Here is a 21,789-nt window from a genome sequence, read left to right as displayed (position 1 = left end):
CGCCCACCTCGCTCCAAATGAGCCCATCGGTTTGCTTGCCTTCTCCATCCTCTATTTGCTCTGTCTGTTTTCCATTTCTCTTCAGACACCACCACCGGCTTCCCCCCCCCAGTGCCCCCTACACCCCCTTGACCTCTAACCCCCAACAATACAACCTCGACATCCAGCACCCCCTCGGCCCCCACCTCCCGTCTGCTCACACCTCACCCGCTCCAGACCTCCCTTCTCTCCTCCCTCTCTTCCCCCATCCTCCACGGCCATTTTCCACAGGATGCCGCCGTGACGGCATCGCCTCTGTGTGATCGACTGAGTAGTGTTTGGAATTTCTATACTATAATATACTATACTATACGATGCTATATGATACTATACTATACTATATGATACTATTCAATAATATACTATATGATACTATACTATATGATACTATATTATACTATATGATATTATACTATAATATACTATACTATACTATATGATAGTATACTATACTAAATTATACCATACTATGTTATAATACACGATACAATACTACACTATATAATACTACTCTATAATATAATACACAATACTATATGACACTATACTATACTATGCTATGCTATACTATACTATACTATACTATAGTATACTATACTATACTATATTATAATATACTATATGATACTATATTATAATATATTATACTATATGATACTATAATATACTATACTATTCTATACTATACTATATTATATCATACTATACAACTTCTTGTATACTAAACCAGTCGACTAAAAATTACCCAAAATGCGAGTGCAATACCACAACATGCAGAGAGCGTTAAGAGGGTGAAGATGGTTTGGAAAGCGAGTTAGTTAGTTAGTTAGTTAGTTAGTTAGTTAGTTAGATAGTTAGGTAGTTAGTTTGTGTGTAACATGCTTAGCCAGTGTGCTAGTTCTACCACCCTGCCCACCCCAAGTAATAAATAAAGCACAAAACAAAAACCAGAACACCACCCCCACCCTCACCCCCACCTCCCACTATGTCCACCTCCTCCCGATGTACTTACCCTCCACTCCATCAGGAGGTCCACCCCAGGTCCAGCGTTTGGGCCTGTTCTCCAGGGGGTCCTGGTCATCCCCTTCTGCTCCTCCTCCGCCTCCTCCACCTGCACCTCCACGTCTCTCCGCTCCGCCCGTTCTCCGTCGGACCAGCGCCTCCAGCCTCTCCTGCTCGTTGCGTTCCAGAACGGGGTAGAAGAGACACTCTCTCACCGAGCCGTCGCTACGGCGACGGGTGCCTGGCGACGCGCAGGGAGACGGCTGCGCCATGATTATCGCCTGCATCCGCAGCGGCCTCGCCCTACCTTCCTCTCTCTCTCTCTTTCTCCTTCTCCGTCTCTCTCTCTCTCGTTCTCTCTCTGCTCCTCCTCACTGCTGTTTCTGCAGTATCTCCGTCACTTTACGATAAATGAAACAGGAGCTCTCTCTGTCCCACCTACAATCTCTCTTCTTCTCCCTCTGTCTGCCACTCCCTCTACCAGGAAAATGCTTTCTCTCTCTCTCTCTCTCTCTCTCTCTCTCTCTCTCTCTCTCTCTCTCTCTCTCCCCCTCCCGCTCTCTCACCTATCAATTGTTCACCCCACCCTTGCTTGTCTCCTCCTTTCTGCTCTCTCTCTCTCTCTCTCTCTATCTTTCTCTCTCTCTCTCTTAGTCTCTCTCTCTCTCTCTCTCTCTCTCTCTCTCTCTCTCTCTCTCTCTCTTGTGACTGGGGCTATTTCAGTGAGCATTTTCAGACAGACGGGTGGAACAACACAGGAGCCCTCCCACCCCCCACCCCATCTTTCCAGTGAGGATGACAGCACGCATCACACACATGCATGCACACACACACACACACACACACACACACACACACAGTCACAGGGGATCATGGCAGCACGCACACACACGCACGCACGCACGCACACACACACACACACACACGCGCGCGCGCGTACACAGATCCACGTACACGCAGCGTGGAGCTGTACTAATGCATGCGTGCATAGATTCATGCACGCATGCATGTCATTGTGTATGTTGCATGAGTGTACGTGTAGGGTGGCGGGGGCTGTAACAGGTTGCATTTCCTTCATCTCGAGATACCATTTTCTTTTATTTCCCTGCCCTCTGTTGCTCTTCTCTTCTCCTCCCCCTCTCCACTCCCCTCTCCTCCACTTTGTGACGATAGCCATATCGGGGATTTAACCCCTTGTGATCTGGAATGGTTATGGTACATCACTGTTTCGTGTAATTTAGCTTAGTCTTCATTTGAAAACATAGTTCTAAAATATGAAGGAGGAGTGGTAAAAAAAACCAAAAAACACATTAAAACCATGACGCAAAACACAAACCACAAAAGTAGTTAATGGCGTTTATCCACCGAGATAGCAAGCTATATTTTATTCTATCTACTGTATGTATCCATCTATCTAAAATTTTTTCTTTCTATCTGACTGCATCTACTGGACCCTCCGTGGCTGTGGCCATGGAGGGTCTAGAGTATTAAATTTTATTATTAGACTATTATTATTACATTTTGGATGAGCAGCCCCACCCTCTAATCATGTAAATCAGATGTCGTCATAGCGCAGCGATCAGTCAAAATGGAAACCTGCATACTGCCTGCTGTTATCATGGACCAGAACAGGGTGTCCAACCCCAAATCTATTCTATTCTGCCCCGTCTTCAGTGTCATAATCCACGTGATGGTGGAACATCTTATGTGAATTGGTCTGCAGTGGACTGGAGAACAGACAGCCGTGCGGATGATGGAGAGAATGTTGGATGCACCCCACCCCCACCTCAGGATGAAGAGGCAGAGGGGCGGAGGGGTGAACGTGTATGCAGAATCACACACCGCAGGGGGTGGGGGAGGAAGAGAGGGCGGAGGGGGTCTTAGAATCAATAAGATAAAGGTTAGCATTAAAAGACAAAGTGAGAGAGCGAGAGAGAGAGAGAGAGAGAGAGAGAGAGAGAGCGTGAGAGAAAGAGAGAGAGCCAAAAAGAAGAAAGAGGAGCGGCAGGGTGATCTCAGGTGAGGGTGGTCTGATCAGGACGGGAGCGGAACCTTTTTCCACGCAGGTTACACGCAACGGAAAAACCCCAACATGGCAGACAAGTGACAAGCAAACAGAACTGGTCCGATGTAGTGAAATGCTCTCATCAGAACAGGGGCTAAGCAGCTCAACTTGGGTGAAGGGCTGAGAGAATACGTCAACGAAATGTGCATGAATATCATGAGATCTCTCACCATTTTCAAAATGCAGCCAACCAATTTTGAAAAACAACAGTGTCACTTCTTTTAAACCAAACCTATGCCCTTGTAAAGGACGGCGTTTCACGGCATCGTTCATGACATCATATAATAAAGGCTACAGCAGAGAAAATCGGCACATATATTATATAACGGTGTAACAGATGACCCGGGTGGGGGGGGGGTTCCACAGGGACTGTTCTGAGGTTCCCCTTCAGTCGTAATCAGAAGAACCCGTGAAGGTTCCTGGAATCATGTTCCTCTCGAACCGTGACGGGGAAATATACAGTGTGTGCCGCAGCCTCCATTACCAGGAAACAACACGACATGATACGCTGGCGGTGATGTCACCACGTGTGCCCCAGAGGCCGGCCAATCATTATGTAATTAACTTATGCAAATGGACGGACGGAGGAGAAGAGACGGGAGAAGGAAGGAGGGAGGGGGCTAGCACGCAACAGACGGCCTCCAAATCAATAAACGCGCACAAAACACCCCTGTAGGTGAAGAATGGTAGGACCCTCCAGGGGTCCGGCCTCGGCGGACCAGGCTGTCACTCCCACCGAGCGCCTGTTAACCCCCTGATCTACAGCGCAGATCCTCCGCTCCATGGCTCAGGAATCCATAGCGTCCGCATCAAACTGTGACTTACTATTATTGGGGAAGAGCAGCTGTGGCTTTTTGTGAGTCGTCCGCACAGATCAAGCGGTGATTAAGGGGCTCCCATCCCTTTACAACAAAGCATCGCCTACTTCCAGTGATGGTGTTGACTTTTCGAGGTAGTAACAGGAAAACCCTGGTGTTTTTTAACATAGGCATTGTTTTTTTTTTTCCCAATCATTGCCAGTCAAGCTAGTGATTGGCCTCAGAATCCTTTCAATTGATCGAGAGCATTGAGAGAACAGCTTCGGCCGACTGCCACGCAATTGCAACCACGACCCAGAATGAGGAATTTGGAGGAATTTGTCTGGATATTTATAGTTGACTAAAGGCGATAAAAAATCATTTAATTAGGAAGGAATGGTTAACCATTTGTATGGATGAACCAGGATCTTCCTGGTTCATCCATACAAATGGTTAACCAGTGAATACAGAGTACACAAACATGAGCGCAGAGACGATGCCACCTCTATTTGATCTTCTCCAAGGTAAATTACCTTTGTCCTCGTCTTTCTATAGAAACCCGATATAATTTTTAGATAGAAAAACCTTCTGCTGGTAGTTTCATTAAAAAATACATTTTTTTTTTAATATGTTTGTGACATTTCTACATGACATCTATTCTGGGGGAGTGCCTTGTATAGAAACAGCTGTACTTAATCTCAAAATGGTGAATCTGGGATCTCACATTATGGATATACTGTATGTGGTGTGGGGATGGTGTGGTTTGAGCAGCCACACCTGTCCTGGGTCTCGATAATTGGGGACCCAGAATCAGAGTGGCTGCATACCTGTTGCAACAGGTAAAACCCCCATCCCCACACACACTCAGGAGAGAGGAGCCCTTGCCATGACACATGTCTATCTGCTCCTGGGCTTGTTCCAACTAGCCCACTCTCTACAATGTGTCTGAAACCCGGTCGTCTGTGCCTCTGTGCCGGAGGTCCCTGAAAACGTCACTTGGGCGGCATGTGGTAGGCGAAACTGCCACACTGTATTGTGGAGTTTTGTGTAGAAACAGGAAAGAATTGGGGGGAAAGGATATGCGCACGACTCTTTTCAGTAGCATAACATGATGGTAATAGGCCATGGTGCAAATATATATTTTTTGGACCCCGCCCCCCTGCCAGGGCACACCCGCAAAAGCCCAGGTGCGCCCCTAGCGACCACCGGGCCCCCGTTCTGCTGCACCGGTGGTGCCGTCGGCACTAACGCCACTGGCTCTTCTATGATCGAATCGAACACGCACAAAGACAAACTGCTGCCGAGCGTGGCGCTCTGGGCATTTGTCCAGTCTGCTTTTCCTGTCAGTGACAGATGCCACACCAGGCGGGGGCGCTCACGAGAGGAGACGAGGAAAACCCACTGGGCACAAAGATCACAACAAAACGGCTGCAGTGAATGACAGCACTGTTAGCACTGGAAGAGGAAAACTATTTATAATTTTGCACTGCTTTGTCTCATTTTGTTAAAAAAAAAAAAAGAATGGAGTATTTGGGAAAGAACAAAGCTCGGGACTAATCACAGGCCGGGGCTGATGGAGGGGCGGGACCAAAGCCCCGTTTGGATTCACTGGCGTTCACACACTGTGGCCGACCGGACTCCATGACACTTCCTATTTTTGCGGTGCATAATCCCCCAGGTGGTGGATTCGCACTTCGCAAGAGCGGCGGCGGTTTGAGTGTCGTGACCTCTGACCTTCTCCTCCTCTTGCTGCTGCCTCCTCTTCCCCTCGGCTGCTGTCCGGCGCTGCTGCTCCTTCCTCCTCTGCTCCTCCATCTTCCTCTCCCTCTCCTCGGCACAGCGCTCCAACTGCTGCTGGACGCGGCGCTCCTTATCACGCAGCAGCTCCGACAGCCCTGCACACACACACACACACACACACACACACAGATACAAATACTGTGTGTGTGTGTGTGTGTGTGTGTGTGTGTGTGTGTGTGTGTGTGTGTGTGTGTGTGTGTGTGTGTGTGTGTGTGTGTGCGTGTGCGTGTGTGTGCGTGTGTGTGCATGTGTGTGTTCGCATGTCACTCGTACCCTCCGTCTTCGCTTTATCCTCCCTTCGCTCTTTTGCTAACTGGAACCTGTCCAAGCGTGGGGATCCTGACAGACAACGGGAGCATTTGAGCGTCATAAACCCCCAAAAACACATTCTATTCAAAGTGTTTTCAAAGCTACTGCAGTCACCAGTTAGGATATTTAAACTACAGGTACGAGGAGGGTGCAGCACATAAGAACTACCGCTTCGTTAAAAGATCAGATGAGCAGGCGTCACCATAACTATTACCGTTTTTTTAAACCCGGGTCAATCCGCTAAAAATAGGCGACTGACACCCTTCCCATTGCCAGCAGAAATGCCGTTTCTTTCTGGTGCCTCACCTTTGACGTTACAAACACATCGGAAAAGAGGCGTGTCCTGGTTCCAGTAATTGGGAACAAAACAGTAGAGGAGACAGCAACTTAAACAAACAACGACATAAAACTGTAAAACTTGGGAAAAAAAAGTATTTTGAGCCAAAAGAATCAGATCGTTCATGAAAGACCCGACGCTACGGTAGAAGCAGAGCGGGGTGCGCACGGAGACTCCGTGCTGCCGGTGAGGCGGGGAGCGGGGAGCGGCTTGGGGTGGTGCTGGAGTGACTCGGAGACCGGCGGGGAGCGTGGGGGGTTCTCCGCTGTGCTCTCCACGGTGCGATCCCCACACGCACAACATTTCATGGTCCCCCATGAGGAAAAAAGTCAATAACTTCTGATTTTGGATTCTAAATAAGATATGAAATGATGGAACGATACACAGATATTCTGTCTATTTATGGCCGGTAAAGGGGCCAAAATGAGCGGGTCGACCTGGGTGTCCTGTTCACATCAGAGCCGATCGGAGGTGGAGCCAATTAAAACCCGGGTCTATTGCCGGGTCATTTGACCTTGGACTGAGACCCGTGTTTTTCCTCAAGATTCAAGATTTTTTATTTGTCACATACATATACATACTTCCATACATATATGCAGTGAAATGTAATGTACTGTAATCTCCCACTGGTGACAAATGCCGGATGTTAGCGGATGTTACTGGGATTTTGGTGCAGAGGGAAAGGGGTACAAACCATCTAACACCTACAAAAACCTGTAATCTATTCACACACATTGGGATGATTTGTTAGGTAGACACCCATAGACTGGACACGGTTGTAGTAGCTCTTTGGGCAGAATCCTCCCCCAAAAACCCAAGGGTGCGACCTGACCCAACCTGTCCAGGTCTTTGGTACAGACGTTCTCGTCTTACCTTGGTTCCAGATCTGAGCCAAAATGTACTGCCACCGGCCTCGTGTCTATGTTAACTCTTATTTTAGGTAGCCCTGACGCCAACATGGCAAAACAGCAGCTCTGCTGTAGCCTCACAAACATAATATTTTAAATGTAAACTTCTCAATAAACTCATGTTCGTGTTTCTACACAATATTACTGTCTGCGACACTGTACGCAGGTGCCGGAAACCACCAGGACCCAAACGAAACCGGGTTTCAGTCACCACAGGTTGGTTTGGGATTTGATCCCGTTTCCAGAGGGTTGATCGGACTCAGGTTCAGTCGGCCCCTGGTCAGTGGGCAGGCCGACCGTGGTGTTTGGGTTAGGTCCCAAGTCCTTTTTGGGTCGGGGACCTTGGACCCTCGACGCTTGAGTCAATATTTAATTTCAATATTTAGATACGGCTCAACGGCTGTGGCCTGTCAAGGGGACGATTCTTTAATAATCTCAATATTTCAATGTATGCTATTCTGGATTCTGCAGGAACGACTCAAGGTTTGGATCCAAGGTGTTTGTTGTTTGTTTTGTTACCTGCGGGGCTGCTGTGATTGGACGACGGCCGGGACGGCGAAGCGTTCCTACTGGCGAGCTGCAGCATCGGGGGAGGGGTCGGCGCTGCATTTTGGGAGAGTACAATCACATGTGGTTGGCGCTCCTCCGGCCGGAAGCAAATGAGGCCCCCACGCACGTGAGGACGAAGTAAAACCACCGACGGAAATGAAGGATAGCAGGGGAATACAGATGCCACACGAACACGCCCTTGGGTGGTGCTGTCAAGGTCTTGCAGCACAGTACATCACACACCTGCCAGTCATAACACTCATGTTGGGGGTTAAGTGTGGGTGCAAGCTACTGTGAATATTTAATAAAAATTATGATTAAAAAAAAAAAAGAAGAAGAAGAGGACTGAGTCTGTTTGCATGCATGAGACATTTAAGCCCATGAACACGCACATGCACACACATCTACCAGGTCCTGATTAGGGATGTCACTATATGCAAATTCCTATTCAGTACCAGGTGAGCGGCTGCAAAGCGCATTCTAGGATCTGCGATGTCGGACGTTCGCTTACCATGCGGAGGATTAACCTTTCACCGGCTCCTCTGTTTTCAATCGATCCTGTGTGAAGCCCGTGGATGAGCGGAGAGCGCACTGTTTAAGGGTTCGGGTGATGCAGGGTCTCACCTGTCACCTCGGGGCGTGCAGGGGCCACGGTGGTCATCCCGGCTCCTCGTCGATTTCTCGTCACCCGGGTCCGCTCCGGTCCGGTCCGGTCGTCACCCGGGGGGTTGGGGGTCTTTTGGGCTGAACCGCTGCGGACCGACGGCTCAATAAAAAACCCACTGCGGCAGTAAGCGAGAGCAGCAGCAGGAGGAATGGGATGAGGAGGTGGGCGGGGGGGGCGTGAGAGATTAAACGACGTTTTACCGATGTATACTGGATTTAGGGCTTTTCACCCATTTGTCTAATACTAACGTAATAATAATGATAGTAATAATAATAATAATAAGAAGAAGAAGAAAAAGAAGAAGAAGAAGGACAACAATAATAATGATAATAATTATAATGACAATAATAATAATAATTATAATAATAATAATTACAATTATAATAATAACAATAATTACGACAATAATCATTTATAAAATAGATAATTTTATGATAATATTGAAATAGATAACAATGATATTAAAATATATAACAATAATCAACCATATAACAGCAAAATATGTCAATGAGAACAATAATATATAACAATAACAATAACTTTGATTGATTGATTCACTTAACTATCATAAATCTCTTTACATTAAATACCCAGCTAAATGATTTCTGTTTGAAGGCAAATGACGTCATTCTTCACTCGTGACGGTCTAAATTTGGGTCGCGAGGAAGGGCACGTGCCAGCTCGGCATTACGTCACCGCGAGCTGCGGCCGCGACGCGCGCGCGCGCCCCTACGCGCGACCTACTGTATGATAACGGCGTTTGAATGAAACATCTGCGTTTCATATTTCGAGTCGTCTTTGAAGGTCGAGCGGCACATTTACTGCTGGACGTTCTGTTCAAAACATTAATTTATCCGTATGTATTTATATAACGAGCGTCCCCGGGGCTGTTTATTCCCATTCATCCGACGTCATCCAACGCCTAACATTTCTTTTAGCTCCCCACCGCTACCCCGCGGTCAGCACGGGAACTGCTTTCGACGAAACACCATGGGACACGGGGACAGCCCGGACTTAATGGAGTTCAGATCTTTATTGGAACCCCCCTCCCTCCCGCCAGCCTTCAACATCATGGTACATTTTCTTTTTTTTACTTATTTCAGAGGAACAACAGCGGGCTCGGCGTGTGGCCGTGGACACATAAGAGAAGGGAAGGGCACAGTCACCGCTGTCTCACAACCACGCGCTGAGCCCATTAAAAGTCAGAACAAAAAACTCGAGACACAAAATGGACAAACACAAATGAGGGGAGAATAGAAAAATACACCGATTCATTATCATTTGTTTTTCAGGGTTCAATCCAAGACGATCAAGTTAAAGGTTTCACACCCCGCCCCATACGATAGAGAATGAAGAAAACATCCGAAAATAATCAGAGGCGATCTCTCACTTTGTCAACAGGAAGCGTTGAATGTACAAAAGCAGGTCGTGGAGCAGACAGACCGCGAGAGGACAACGCTGAATGGTTGATCTTTTTATTTGTGAATCCAGAGATTCTGTACTTCTTGGTAAATTCCACGTGCTGTGAAATCAATATAAATACATTTAAAAAGATAACGCACCGGGTTTGGGTGGTGGCACTGGTGCTTTCAGTCTTATAAGTTAGAGAGGGCAATATGGGGGGGCTGAACCTCAGAAGTAGCGAGTGTGTGTGTGTTGGACGAGTCCCCGAAAGAAGGGACGCGGATCTCCCGTTCGGTAGACCGTCGGTTGTTTTTTTTTTTTTTTTTCCTTCTTAAAATCTAGTGACGCTCCAGACGTGGACTACCAAACGGGCTGTGAGCCGTCTCCGACACACCAGCACAACTGTGTGAAGGCAAAAAAATAAAAAATAAAAAAATAAAAAGAGCAGAACACCTACTTTATATTTTAGCGGCTGGTGTTGCTGCATTGCCTTCCAGCGAGCAACACAAATGAAAGCCTAACAAGCAACTGTATCGGATGTTATTTAATCATTCATATCGGAATCATTAGTTCAAAATAAGCATCAATGTCATTTACTCTCCCCTCCATTTTTGATGCCTTTGAATTAGCACAAAAAACACGTCCATTACACGGTAAACAAACATTGTAAATTCTGAAACATACTGTGTAGTACTGGTTTGAACAGGTACATGATGACCATATTAAAGATAATATTAGTGAGTGTGCTGTGATGGCTCAAGAAAAAATAAAATAAAACAAAAAGGAAAAACACTATTGGAGCATCTCTAGTAAAATCCCACTTTTCCCTCTGGCAGCAGGTGTTCAGATCAGATCTGGAAAAAGAGAAAAGAAACAACATTAACAGCAGCCACAGATCCCATTCACTACAGGGCTTTAACTCCGACAAAACAATTAAAAAATATAATTTTACTGGAATGCCAACAGTAGTTAAAATAAAAAAGGGCAAAAATACGAGCACCTACTGCAATAATCATGGTGGCCTTAATGCAAGCGTTTCCGTATTAAGGTGTTGTTTAATACGTGTTTTAAAAACGCTTGATAGTTTAGGCCTTAATTAGAGGGTCATCTTAAGCATTATCTCTGTTGACTCCCAAGCTGTTATCCAACATTCAAAACATTCAATTTCCATCTTTCTACCGAGGGGCATGTCACGTCCTGCGAGGTGAGGCAGCCATGGGGTACGTGTGAAAAACAACAGCTGAGAGAGGCGTGCAAACATTGACATAACTTCCTCTATCATTGACTTCCAGAAAATTATGCCACGATTAACATAGTCAAAAACAAAACGAATAAAAACGAGGGGGGACGGGAACGTACGTCATCAATGTCCTCATCGTCATCGCCAATGTCATCAAACTGGATCTCGTCGTCATCCCCGGGTCCAAAGGTGTCTGTCTCGTTGATTTTGGCTGTTGGAGGGGAGAAGGAAGGTTTGGAAAGCTGTTATGGGTGACCACAATAACACAACCCACATCAGTGGTGCCTCCGAGGACATTTGCAAATTCCTAAAACTCCGGTATTGATTCTAGCGTGGTTTGCTGTTGAGGCTGACGGCTTTCACCGCGGATGCACATGGTTCTCTCCAAAGTGAAAGTGAAGCGGCGTTGACCCGCCCCACACTGGATCTCCACTCTGTGCCTCTGCCACTCACCGTGCTCTGGCAGTTCTCCATAGGCTTTCAAACTACGAGCCTCGTCTGCGTTGTACTTGAGGATGACGTCAGCTTTGTTGTCCTGAGCAGCCACGTGGGAACACAAACAGCCATCACATTTTTTGCTGAAAATACTAAACTATCTACATAGGCAAGTACATCACAGACAAAACCACAGATTTCTATTAGACACATGGCTGGAGTGTGCAATACAGGCAAGTTAGTAAAAAGTAAGTAAAATGTACAATAACTCAGATTCAAAGGAAATAGATCAATATTATTTGGAGGATTATTTGGAGGGTATTTTTTTTTTTTTTGCAAACTGCAACTGAGTTATAACTTGACACTAACAAGGCAGGTGTAGATAGTTCAAATGAGAGTCCTGCCAATTATTCTCAATCTCTCCCAGGTTGTTTCTTTAAAACATGGGAACAAAAACAATAGCAGAAGATATACGTTTCAAAGCGGCAAAAAGAAAAGCGAGGTTTGCCGTTCGCATTTAATCGACGCAGGCAACTTAAGAAGATGAGATGAGCAGGAGACGAGTCTTTCAGGGAACGTACCTGGTAATCTCTCAACCCCACCAGTATAATATCCGATGTGTTGATCCAAACCTTGAGGAGCACAACAACAGCGGGTTACGTCATGACTCTCAAACCGGGAAAAAGGTCATTAATGGCAGAGCAATGCACTTTGTGACACCCCCACCCCCCGCCCCCTCGGGGCCATTGAGTCCATGATGCTAAAGCGTCGCTGCCGAGTCAGCGATACGTGGCCGGTTATTCCCCGTGTCACGCTGTGTCCTGGAGAGAAGCGGTGCAGAGGACGCAGACTCCTACCTTTTTCCGGAGTTTTCCTCTGATGTGACAAAGCCTTTTGACCCCATCAAAGCACATGGCCTCCAGACGTCCGTTCCCAAGCATTTTGATCACCTGAGCGTATTCTGGAAGCCGAGCAGATCAGAGACGACCATTAAGATGGAGACGTTTTAGAAAGTAAAAGAAAAGCTTAAATATAAATGAAAAACAGCCAGTCTGTGCACTACGGTTCATTGTTAACTGTGTATTTTTAGGTTTGTATCTTTTTACCAACTGCCAATAAATAACTGCTCATTGATATTCACGAAAAGGGTTAATTTTAACTGAAATTCTAACTGGGTTGTTCTTGGCAAAGCAGTCTGTGACCAGAACTTTGGGATGTACAGTTTACAGGGGCCAGTTGACGAAAATAAACATTTCCTGCCTGGACCAGAAACATCAGAGGCATCCAATAATAAGAAAGGGACACAGCACGTGACCATGTAAACAGAGAAACATTTGACCGTAGAACAATCGAGTCAGACAGTCACGTGAATGGTTCTGCGTCTTAAAATACATTAAAAAAAAAAACAACGCACTAAATTGTAGAGTTTACATACAAGCACCAACATGAACAAAACAACCTTAACAGGGAACAGGTTTCCTGCTAAACAGCACTTTAGTGACAATATGCACTACAACATAGTGGTTCAAAACATATGCACACTATGGGATGTTCACATCCAATTATGACAAATTCAGTCAATATAGGAGGAATATCAATTCAGCAACATTTTAAGTACTAGTAATTGTACTAGTAACTGTTACAAAAGCCAAAATTACAGCACAAGAACTGTCACAATTATCATGTCATCGTCTGATCCCAATTATTTGAGCATTACATTTGAGATTCCACAATCAGGCGTTCCCACTCACATTTAAGGAGAATTTTAAGCCAAAGTCTGCCAGAAATGTTGGAAGGAATACAATGTGAATCGGGTGCATCAGTTGAGGAAAATTAACTGTCAAACCAAATCTTCCTATTCCAATGTTTAATGTCAGTAAAATGGCCATTCTTCATAAACAATAAACCGGTGCTCCGGTTTGACATTTCACTGCATATGTGTATGAAAGTATGTATATGTATGTATGTGACGAACAACCCCCTCAATCTTGAACCTAAAATAAATAAGAATTTGCTAATCCTGGAAGGAAATTCAGGATGTATGTTATTCTGCTTAATGACATAATGTAATGTAATTATAAGCTTGAAGTATGGTAGTGGCATAAAATTAACAGAATAACAACTTGAGTGAAAATAGCCATTAACTGTATGGCGATAAAAACACTGATCATGACAGGCCTACTCGGCACTCACCTTGGCCGTCCTCTTTGAACACCAGCTCTCTCTTCTCAGACTCATTTTCGTTCTTTCCACGTCGCCGATTCTTTCCTCCTTTACCTGTGATCACACACCAGAAAGGGCAGAATTAACATTTTGGGTGTTGGATGATAAAGACAACGTAGTTTTACAGCAATTAGTACAACATTCTCGTCGTAAATCCAACTGCTAGATAGATAACATACTTAATTCGGCGTTACAGCAGCAAACATCAAAACGATACGCAATAGCAATAAAAGTAATATGAACAGAAAATTTGGCAATATACAAGCAGGGTGAAAATACCTTAAAATGGTGACAAAGACTAAAACTAAAGAACATGAGCCGCTGTATCAACAGTCAACACTGCCAAGAAAAATGAAATTGTTTGCACACGTGTATAAACAAAATAAACCCTGTTTGAACAAAACAAGTTTTTTTCTGACAAAGTAAATACAACAAGCAAGTGTTTAGGACTCTATTAACGTGGATTCTAACTACCTGCCCTCACCAACCGGTACTGTCAGGGTGCTGGGCATGGGCCACACCGGGGTGGGGTTTAACACTTTAGCTAGCAGGCTACTTTGCTCCTGGATCACAATGGAGAAACTAGCAGTGCTGTTAGCAAGCTAGAGCTAGCTGCTGGCCGACACTCTCTCGTTCGAACCGAATGAACGTATCGCCACGACCGACCCAAATCGTACCCACTACGGCGGTTACACGCAAAACCCCCACTCGCGTTTTGGCGGAAAAGCGAGCTCCACGTTCACAGCGGATGCGCGCTACTAGTTAGCCGCTGTTAGCTACCGTTAGCCGCTGAGTATCACGTTTTCACTGCGTGTGTCTGACACGGCGGCCTAGGCGGCGAGCAACCCGAATTACAAGCCAGGTGAGGAAACGGAGCTCCGCGGGCCTCTCACCTTTATTTTTGGGCATATTCTTCGCGGGTCAGACTCGATGACAGCGCTCGGTTCAGACACGTGGCGGCTGTAAAACGGTGTTTAACCGAATGGAGCGAGGGCACAATCCGCCGGACGGAGAAACAGACGCTGCTGGTTCTGCACTCATCTGCGCCTGCGCACCGCGCATGGCACGGCATTCAAACGCGCGAACCTTTATTTAAAAAGCGATATTGACTCAATTATTTATACCGGTTTTTTTTTTTGGAACACGGAGAAGATGGCTCGAAAAAACTTTTTTTTTATTTTTTTTATTTTTACACGTATCAAAGGGCAGAAATATAGGAGCATTTCGATTTTTTTAAGATCGCGCGTAAAGATTTATATATGTTTTTTTTACATCCCGGCTGGTGACGCCATACATATTTGGGAAAACGCATTTCCCCGCTTTTTAAAAATCTCCGTCCATACGAGAACACAAACGCGACTTTAAGGGCAACTATCACATTTTTAATGAATTTCAATAAAAAATAACTATTTGGCTTATGGAGAGCGTTGCTTGTACAAGAAAGAACCAGGGAAGTGCAGGCGCTTTAGTTTCGCGGGTAAACAAAAAAGTTTTCAGCCCGGGCAGTGACGTGTTTATGTGTGCGACTCCGTCAGTCTCTGCCACAGCGCATTAATATGACGTGGTGGCAGCAGCCCCAGCGGTAGTTAATCTCGTTCGCTCGTGTTTTTTTTTTTTTTGTTTTTTTGTTTTTTTTTGTATTCCTTAAGATTGAAGACGGCGAACTACTGTGTTTGTCGCCTGGGCATTGTGTTTTTAGCTTAACCAGAAAAACACGGTCGTGCGCGGCGCTCATTTCCTCGGAGAGGACTATGTCCCCGGGGATGTGATGGCGTACAGCGCGGGATTTCGAGACCAGGTGAGACCGATACCCGGTGCGGTCCCATCTGTTCCCTCGGCGGCGGCGGCGGCAGCAGCAGAAGCCTCTCCGGGTGGGAACATTTCCCGTAGAACCAGCACAGATTCAGCTAGAATGTGTGTGGTAAGTGGTTGCTACACGATAACTGCCGAATGACACAACAGGATAAACAGTTTTCCAGCGCTTGAAGAACCGGAACAAGGGTCCCTAACTAGGTGGCAGATAAATATTGTATTGCAGCACACGTCAAAGTAATCGGCAGTAGCTAAGTGTTACAATACGAATAAAAAAAAAATTAGAGGACATTTGGCAATACAATAAACCCCACAATTAACTGGCAAAAATGACAAGATACAGTAAACCAAAAGACAGAAAAATTGGCAATATACAATAATCCTAAAAATGAACTAAAGAATTGGAAAATAAGAGATGCACTTATCCAATAAACTTATAGATCAACAATACACAAACCTCCACACACAATTCACATTCTATTACAAAAGAAAGAAAATTTCGGTAGTTGATCAAAGGGTTGTTGCAGTAACATCTACCAAAAGTTGACAATGGAAAAAAAACAAAACTGCTACTTATTTGACTCCTGTGCGCCAGGGGCTGCTCTCGCCTTCCTTCTTTATTTTTCCTTTTTATTTTTTTTTTATTTTAAACCAACGCTGTTTTAGGTGGGGAGAGCTTGGAGTAATTGTTTACTTATGAAGGGTTTCTTCAACATAACATACCCGAACCGTAACTCCCAGACAGTTTGATGCTATTCCTTCTGGAGTGGTGGTGCTTTTTAAAGATCTTGCACCATTTCACCATTTACCAAGACCTACTATTGAACCAACAATTACATTGCGTCTGTCCTGTATGTACAGTGGGGAGAACAAGTATTTGATACACTACCGATTTTGCAGGTTTTTCCACTTACAAAGCACATAGAGGTCTGTCATTTTTATCATAGGTACACTTCAACTGTGAGAGACCGAATCTAAAAAAAAAAAAAAAAAATCCAGAAAATCACATTGTATGATTTTTAAGTAATTAATTTGCATTTTATTGCATGAAATAAGTATTTGATACATCAGAAAAACAGAACCTAATATTTGGTACAGAAACCTTTGTTTGTAATTACAGAGATCAGACCTTTCCTGTAGTTCTTAACCAGGTTTGCATACACTGCAGCAGGGATTTTGGCCCACTCCTCTATACAGATCTTTTCCAGATCCTTCAGGTTTCGGGGCTGTCGCTGGGCAACACAGACTTTTCGCTCCCTCCGAAGATTTTCTATTTAATTCAGGTCTGGAGACTGGCGAGGCCACTCCAGGACCTTGAGATGCTTCTTACGGAGCCACTCCTTCGTTGCCCTGGCTGTGTGTTTCGGGTCGTTGTCATGCTGGAAGACCCAGCTATGCCCCATCTTCAATGCTCTTATTGAGAGAAGGAGGTTGTTGGCCAAGATCTCACGATACATGGCCCCCTCAATACGGTGCAGTCGTCCTGTCCCCTTTGCAGAAAAGAATCCCCAAAGAATGATGTTTCCACCTCCATGCTTCACGGTTGGGATGGTGTTCTTGGGGTTGTACTCATCTTCTTCTTCCTCCAAACATGGCGAGTGGCGTTTAAACCAAAAAGCTCTGTTTGGTCTCATTAGACCACATGACCTTCTCCCATTCCTCCTCTGGATCATCCAGATGGTCATTGGCAAACTTCAGGTGGGCCTGGACAAGCACTGGCATGAGCAGAGGGACCCTGCGTGCGCTGCAGGATTTTAATCCATGACGGCGTAGTGTTACTTATGGTTTTCTTTGATACTGTGGTCCCAGCTCTCTTCAGGTTATTGTCCAGGTCCTGCCGTGTAGTTCTGGGCTGATCCCTCACCTTTCTTATGATCATTGAGGCTCCGCAAGGTGAGATCTTGCATGGAGCCCCAGACCGAGAGAGATTGACTGTCATCTTGAACTTCTTCCATTTTCTAATAATTGTGCCAACAGTGTTTTTGCACCAAGCTGCTTGCCTATTGTCCTGTAGCCCATCCCAGCCTTGTGCATGTCTACAATTTTGTCCCTGGTGTCCTTAGACAGCTATCTGGTCTTGCCCATTTTGGAGAGGTTGGAGTCTGATTGATTGAGTGTGGACAGGTGTCTTTTATACAGGTATCAAGTTCAAAGAGGTACAGTTAATACAGGTAATGAGTGGAGAATGGGAGGGCTTCTTCAAGAAAAACGAACAGGTCTGTGAGATCCGAATTTATTACTGGTTGGTAGGTGATCAAATACTTATTTCATGCGATAAAATGCAAATTAGTTATTTAAAAATCATACAATGTGATTTTCTGGAGTTTTGTTTTAGATTCCGTCTCTCACAGTTGAAGTGTACCTCTGATAAAAATGACAGACCTCTACATGCTTTGTAAGTAGGAAAACCTGCAAAATCGGCAGTGTATCAAATACTTGTTCTCCCCACTGTACATGCATTCTGGAATGCTTATGTAGATACTTGCTGGGAGAAAGTCTGGACTCTACCTCAAAACCAATAAGGTGAAAGGCATTTCATTTTAAGATCATCCAAAGATGTTACCCATCCTTTCTTTATAGATTCAAAAATGATATTAATGTAAAGTGTGTGGGTTTTTTTATGGTGTGAAATGTACTCCAAAACAGGTTTAAATTTATTCTGGAATTGTGGATTGACACGCAAGAGGTTTTTAGTTTAATTTTGAATAATATTCATGCTGACTTTGAGCTCTCAATGGAGAATGTTTTATTTGGCTTCACAAAATATGAGAATACCCCCAAAAGAGAGATACTATATCTTTACATCTTATTATACTCGTCGCAAAATTCTACATTCATAAAGGGAAAATTCTAAGATCCAAACTACAACTTTTAGTTCTAAAAAATGACATTCGATCACGTAAAAACAATTCCGGTATATAAGACCCAGAGAACATCCATGACCCTTAATGTTTTGCTGTAGACTTATTGCACTTTACTGACACATGCGGCTAATTGATATGCTTTTTCCTTTTCTTTTTTCTTTTTTTAAATGAATGCCCCTGGCAATCGCTTTGTTTTTACTGTAATATTTTAGAAGCGTGCCGGGGTCGGTGGGGGGCGATCGCGTTTCCTAAAAACCTGACGTCACGCACCGCAGGAGAACATCCGGAGCGTGCGCCGTAGCAGGAGTGAGGTTTGCGGTCGCCGGGGTACCGTAGGATGGTGAACTGCTGTGTCTGTGCGGGCTGCTCAAACTCCAGCCTCTCGGGGCACCGGGTCCACACCTTTCCCCGCAGGGAAAGCGACGGCGTGGGCTGCTTTCGCGCGTGGGTGCGGTTTGTGCGGGCGAGGAGACGCGACTTCACCGCGGCCTCGGTGACGAAAAACACGGTCGTGTGCGGCGCTCATTTCCGCGGCGAGGACTACGTCCCCGGGGACGTCATGGCGTTCAGGATGGGATTTCGGAGCCAGGTGAGACTGATGCCCGGTGCGGTCCCGTCGCTCCATTCAGGTCCGTCGTTGGCGGCGACAGCAGCCTCTCCCGGTGGGAACACTCCCCGTAGAACCAGTACAGGTCCCGCTGGAATGTGTGCGGTAAGTCGTTGCTACTCGATAAATAACGCAACACGACCAAAGTTTCCAGGCACGTCAGTGTCGTGCCAGAAAGTGATTGCCGCCGCTTGCTGGGTTACAATCTGTCAACTATAACTTCAAATATAACCCTCATGAACGAAACCAAGTCATTTTCAGGCATAAACAACCTTTCATTCACAAGGTTGGAGCTGCAGGCTTTTTGGCAAGTGGTAAACTACAAGTTACTGGTTTTGGCCCTTTAAAAAGGCATCTCAACAGGTAAAGGGGACTGGGTGGGCTATAATCTTTGAAACGTAACCCTCATGACTTGGTTTCAAGTCATTTTGAGCATAACCTTTCGGCAACAAGGTAGGTGCTGCAAGCACTTTTTGATCGACGATCGCTTTTTGTCAATCGATTTTTGGCAAGACATCCGGCAGAAAAAGGTCTGATGAACGGGCAGATGGATGGCGGTGTGTAATTGACAGTCTGCTCGGGCAAATAACGGGACAGCTCCAGTGGATGAACCAATCAGATTGTAGTGTTTAACTACATTTAAAATGCCAACCAATCGCGGGACCCCAAGCAGGTCTTGGATTGACGCGCTACGTTATGTGAGCTTGGTTCCGAATCCGTTCGGAAACCTAAATAAACGCCTCGTAGTGAATGGATGTCTAAGTATGGAATATAATTTATCTAGGGTGTCTTAACATATTCCTGTTGCAGGTGCAAAAAATGGCCAGTGTTCTGATTTATTCTGCAATGTAATTTTCTCATTGTTCTAACATTAAACAGTTAAGATTTTGTATATTTGTTATGGGCCCTAAATGTACCACTTTCCGAGCTTCTAATGTATCATTTGATCTGTTCAGACGAATGTCCAAATAAACGACTTCATCCAACTGTTTCCAACTAGTCATGTCTGACATCTCATCAGCATAAACCCAAACACGTGTACCTTAGCTCGTATGTCTGGATGCAATCGGGAAAATATGGAGAGTTGTATGCAATGCAACAAGCTGTACAACAAACATACACTTTTCGGTTGCAAGTTGGACAAAATCTGCACAAAGTTTTCTGGAGTTGGTGAATCGCAATTTAAAATAAAGCCAATTTGCAGAAAGAGCTGTAGAAAAATATCACCTAAGAGGCAGCCCCATTCCCAATGTGCCAGCTCATGTTGGCTACCATAGCTACATGGAAAGTTACATGCAGGTTGCCAACAAAATAAATATTGAAAGAGTCTACGAGAGGATTGAAAGGTTTGTAAAGCGGCTCATGCTTTGTGTAAATAGACCACAGTGCTGTCGAAGCATGTCGTGCCGATCTAAGATAAAATTTGTACCTTACACCGACACTCTACAGGAGCCTATGTTCCCTAGGTCTTATGTTCCCTAAACATAAAAAAGAACAATGTCGACATCACCTTTCTATAAATAATCATGCATAATCTTAATTTGCAAAAAACAATATAATAACTTAACCTCAAAAACATTTGTTATTGTTAACTAATGTACGACAAGTGTATTTAAATAAGTTTAATTTAGGAAGCACACCCCATAAACAATTTTTCAGATATTTGTTGAACACATACTATCAGATTTTGCATTTCTGTTATTATAGTTAGACACTATTCCTCTATGTTGAGGGAACATAGGGCTGTTTTCAGTTTGAAAATATTACATTGAGAGAACTTGGGGCCCTGGGAACACAGGGCCCCTCTCGTCTGTATTTAAAATGAAAAGAAAACAACTGTTCTATCGCTGAGGATCGATCATTTCAAAAACTTAAGCAGATAGCAGCCTTGGGCCCACCGCCTGATTTAAAAAAAAAAAGAAAAGAAAAAAAGAAACTATTCTACAATATAGTTATAGATCAGCAACACACAAGCCGGTCAACAATTTACACTTTCAAAAAAGGAAATAGTTCATGTTTGTCTATACATTACAGTCCCTATTACATTATAATACAGTCCCTATCACAAGAGAGACGGTCCTTTCGCAGCGAGCATTTGATTTGAATCCATGCCTTGACAGACAACCAACCAGATTAACGAAACACGTGACGCGATCACAGCGCCCTGCATTAATACAATCTATATCAGGTGTATTTTTATTTTAATTTATTTGAAAACTTAACACTAAAGTATGGATATAGAAATCCCATATTGATATAACATTTTAAAGATCATGAAAGGTTACATAACAGTCGTACAGTTTGCCGTAAGAGACCTCTGTGTATCGGCTAGCAGCATCCTTGTGGTATACAGGAGTCCTTGTGAACACCGATCTGCATGGCAGTGATCCCTTGTGTATCTGGTCTTCCATGAAAGCGAGTGGTGAAAAACATCTCCGTCATCAACAGGGTGAGCAGATAAACCAAGCTCTGTCTGTATTCAGTTGGAAAAACAGCAAAAATGTATTTTCCTCTGATTAAAAATCCAACAGTGCACACGTTTGTTTGTTCGTGTCTTATTGCTGTTATATAACGTCATTGTTGTTGTTCTGAAATGCGGCGCGCTCTGTACTGAGTCATCAATAAGCCCATCCCCTAGAACAATGACGGCCTCCGGTTGGTCCGTCCCACGGCTGGACCGGAACCAAGGACTAACTACTGACCTTGTGATACATGCGCAAAGTTCCGGCCA

At 44.7% G+C, this 21,789-nt stretch overlaps 2 protein-coding genes across 2 annotated transcripts in view; both read right to left on the bottom strand.

Moving 5' to 3' along the window:
- LOC307245081 (uncharacterized protein) overlaps window positions 1-1,328 on the bottom strand; it is a gene marked incomplete at both ends in the record, with an annotated part of 17,613 nt that extends 16,285 nt beyond the window's left edge. The window contains 1 exon segment of the mRNA XM_080020491.1: window positions 1,052-1,328. Coding sequence (XP_079876617.1) covers window positions 1,052-1,328 — 277 coding nt within the window.
- An 8,606-nt stretch (window positions 1,329-9,934) lies between these two features.
- On the bottom strand, window positions 9,935-14,812 carry eif1axb (eukaryotic translation initiation factor 1A X-linked b). The gene is made up of 7 exons (XM_080020712.1): window positions 14,669-14,812; window positions 13,746-13,829; window positions 12,410-12,513; window positions 12,134-12,184; window positions 11,571-11,652; window positions 11,237-11,328; window positions 9,935-10,731 (listed from the first exon to the last, which is right to left on the bottom strand). The coding sequence occupies exons 1-7, from the start codon at window positions 14,682-14,684 to the stop codon at window positions 10,726-10,728; spliced, it is 435 nt and encodes a 144-aa protein (XP_079876838.1). The 5' UTR covers window positions 14,685-14,812; the 3' UTR covers window positions 9,935-10,725.
- Between the last annotated feature and the right edge of the window lie 6,977 nt (window positions 14,813-21,789).

The sequence above is a fragment of the Zeus faber genome (genome assembly GCF_960531495.2).
Source record: "Zeus faber genome assembly, chromosome: 19".
In the NCBI taxonomy this organism is placed as follows: domain Eukaryota; kingdom Metazoa; phylum Chordata; class Actinopteri; order Zeiformes; family Zeidae; genus Zeus; species Zeus faber.
The sequence above is the reverse complement of the archived record's forward strand: the minus strand, read 5'-3'. Positions and strand labels throughout refer to the sequence as shown.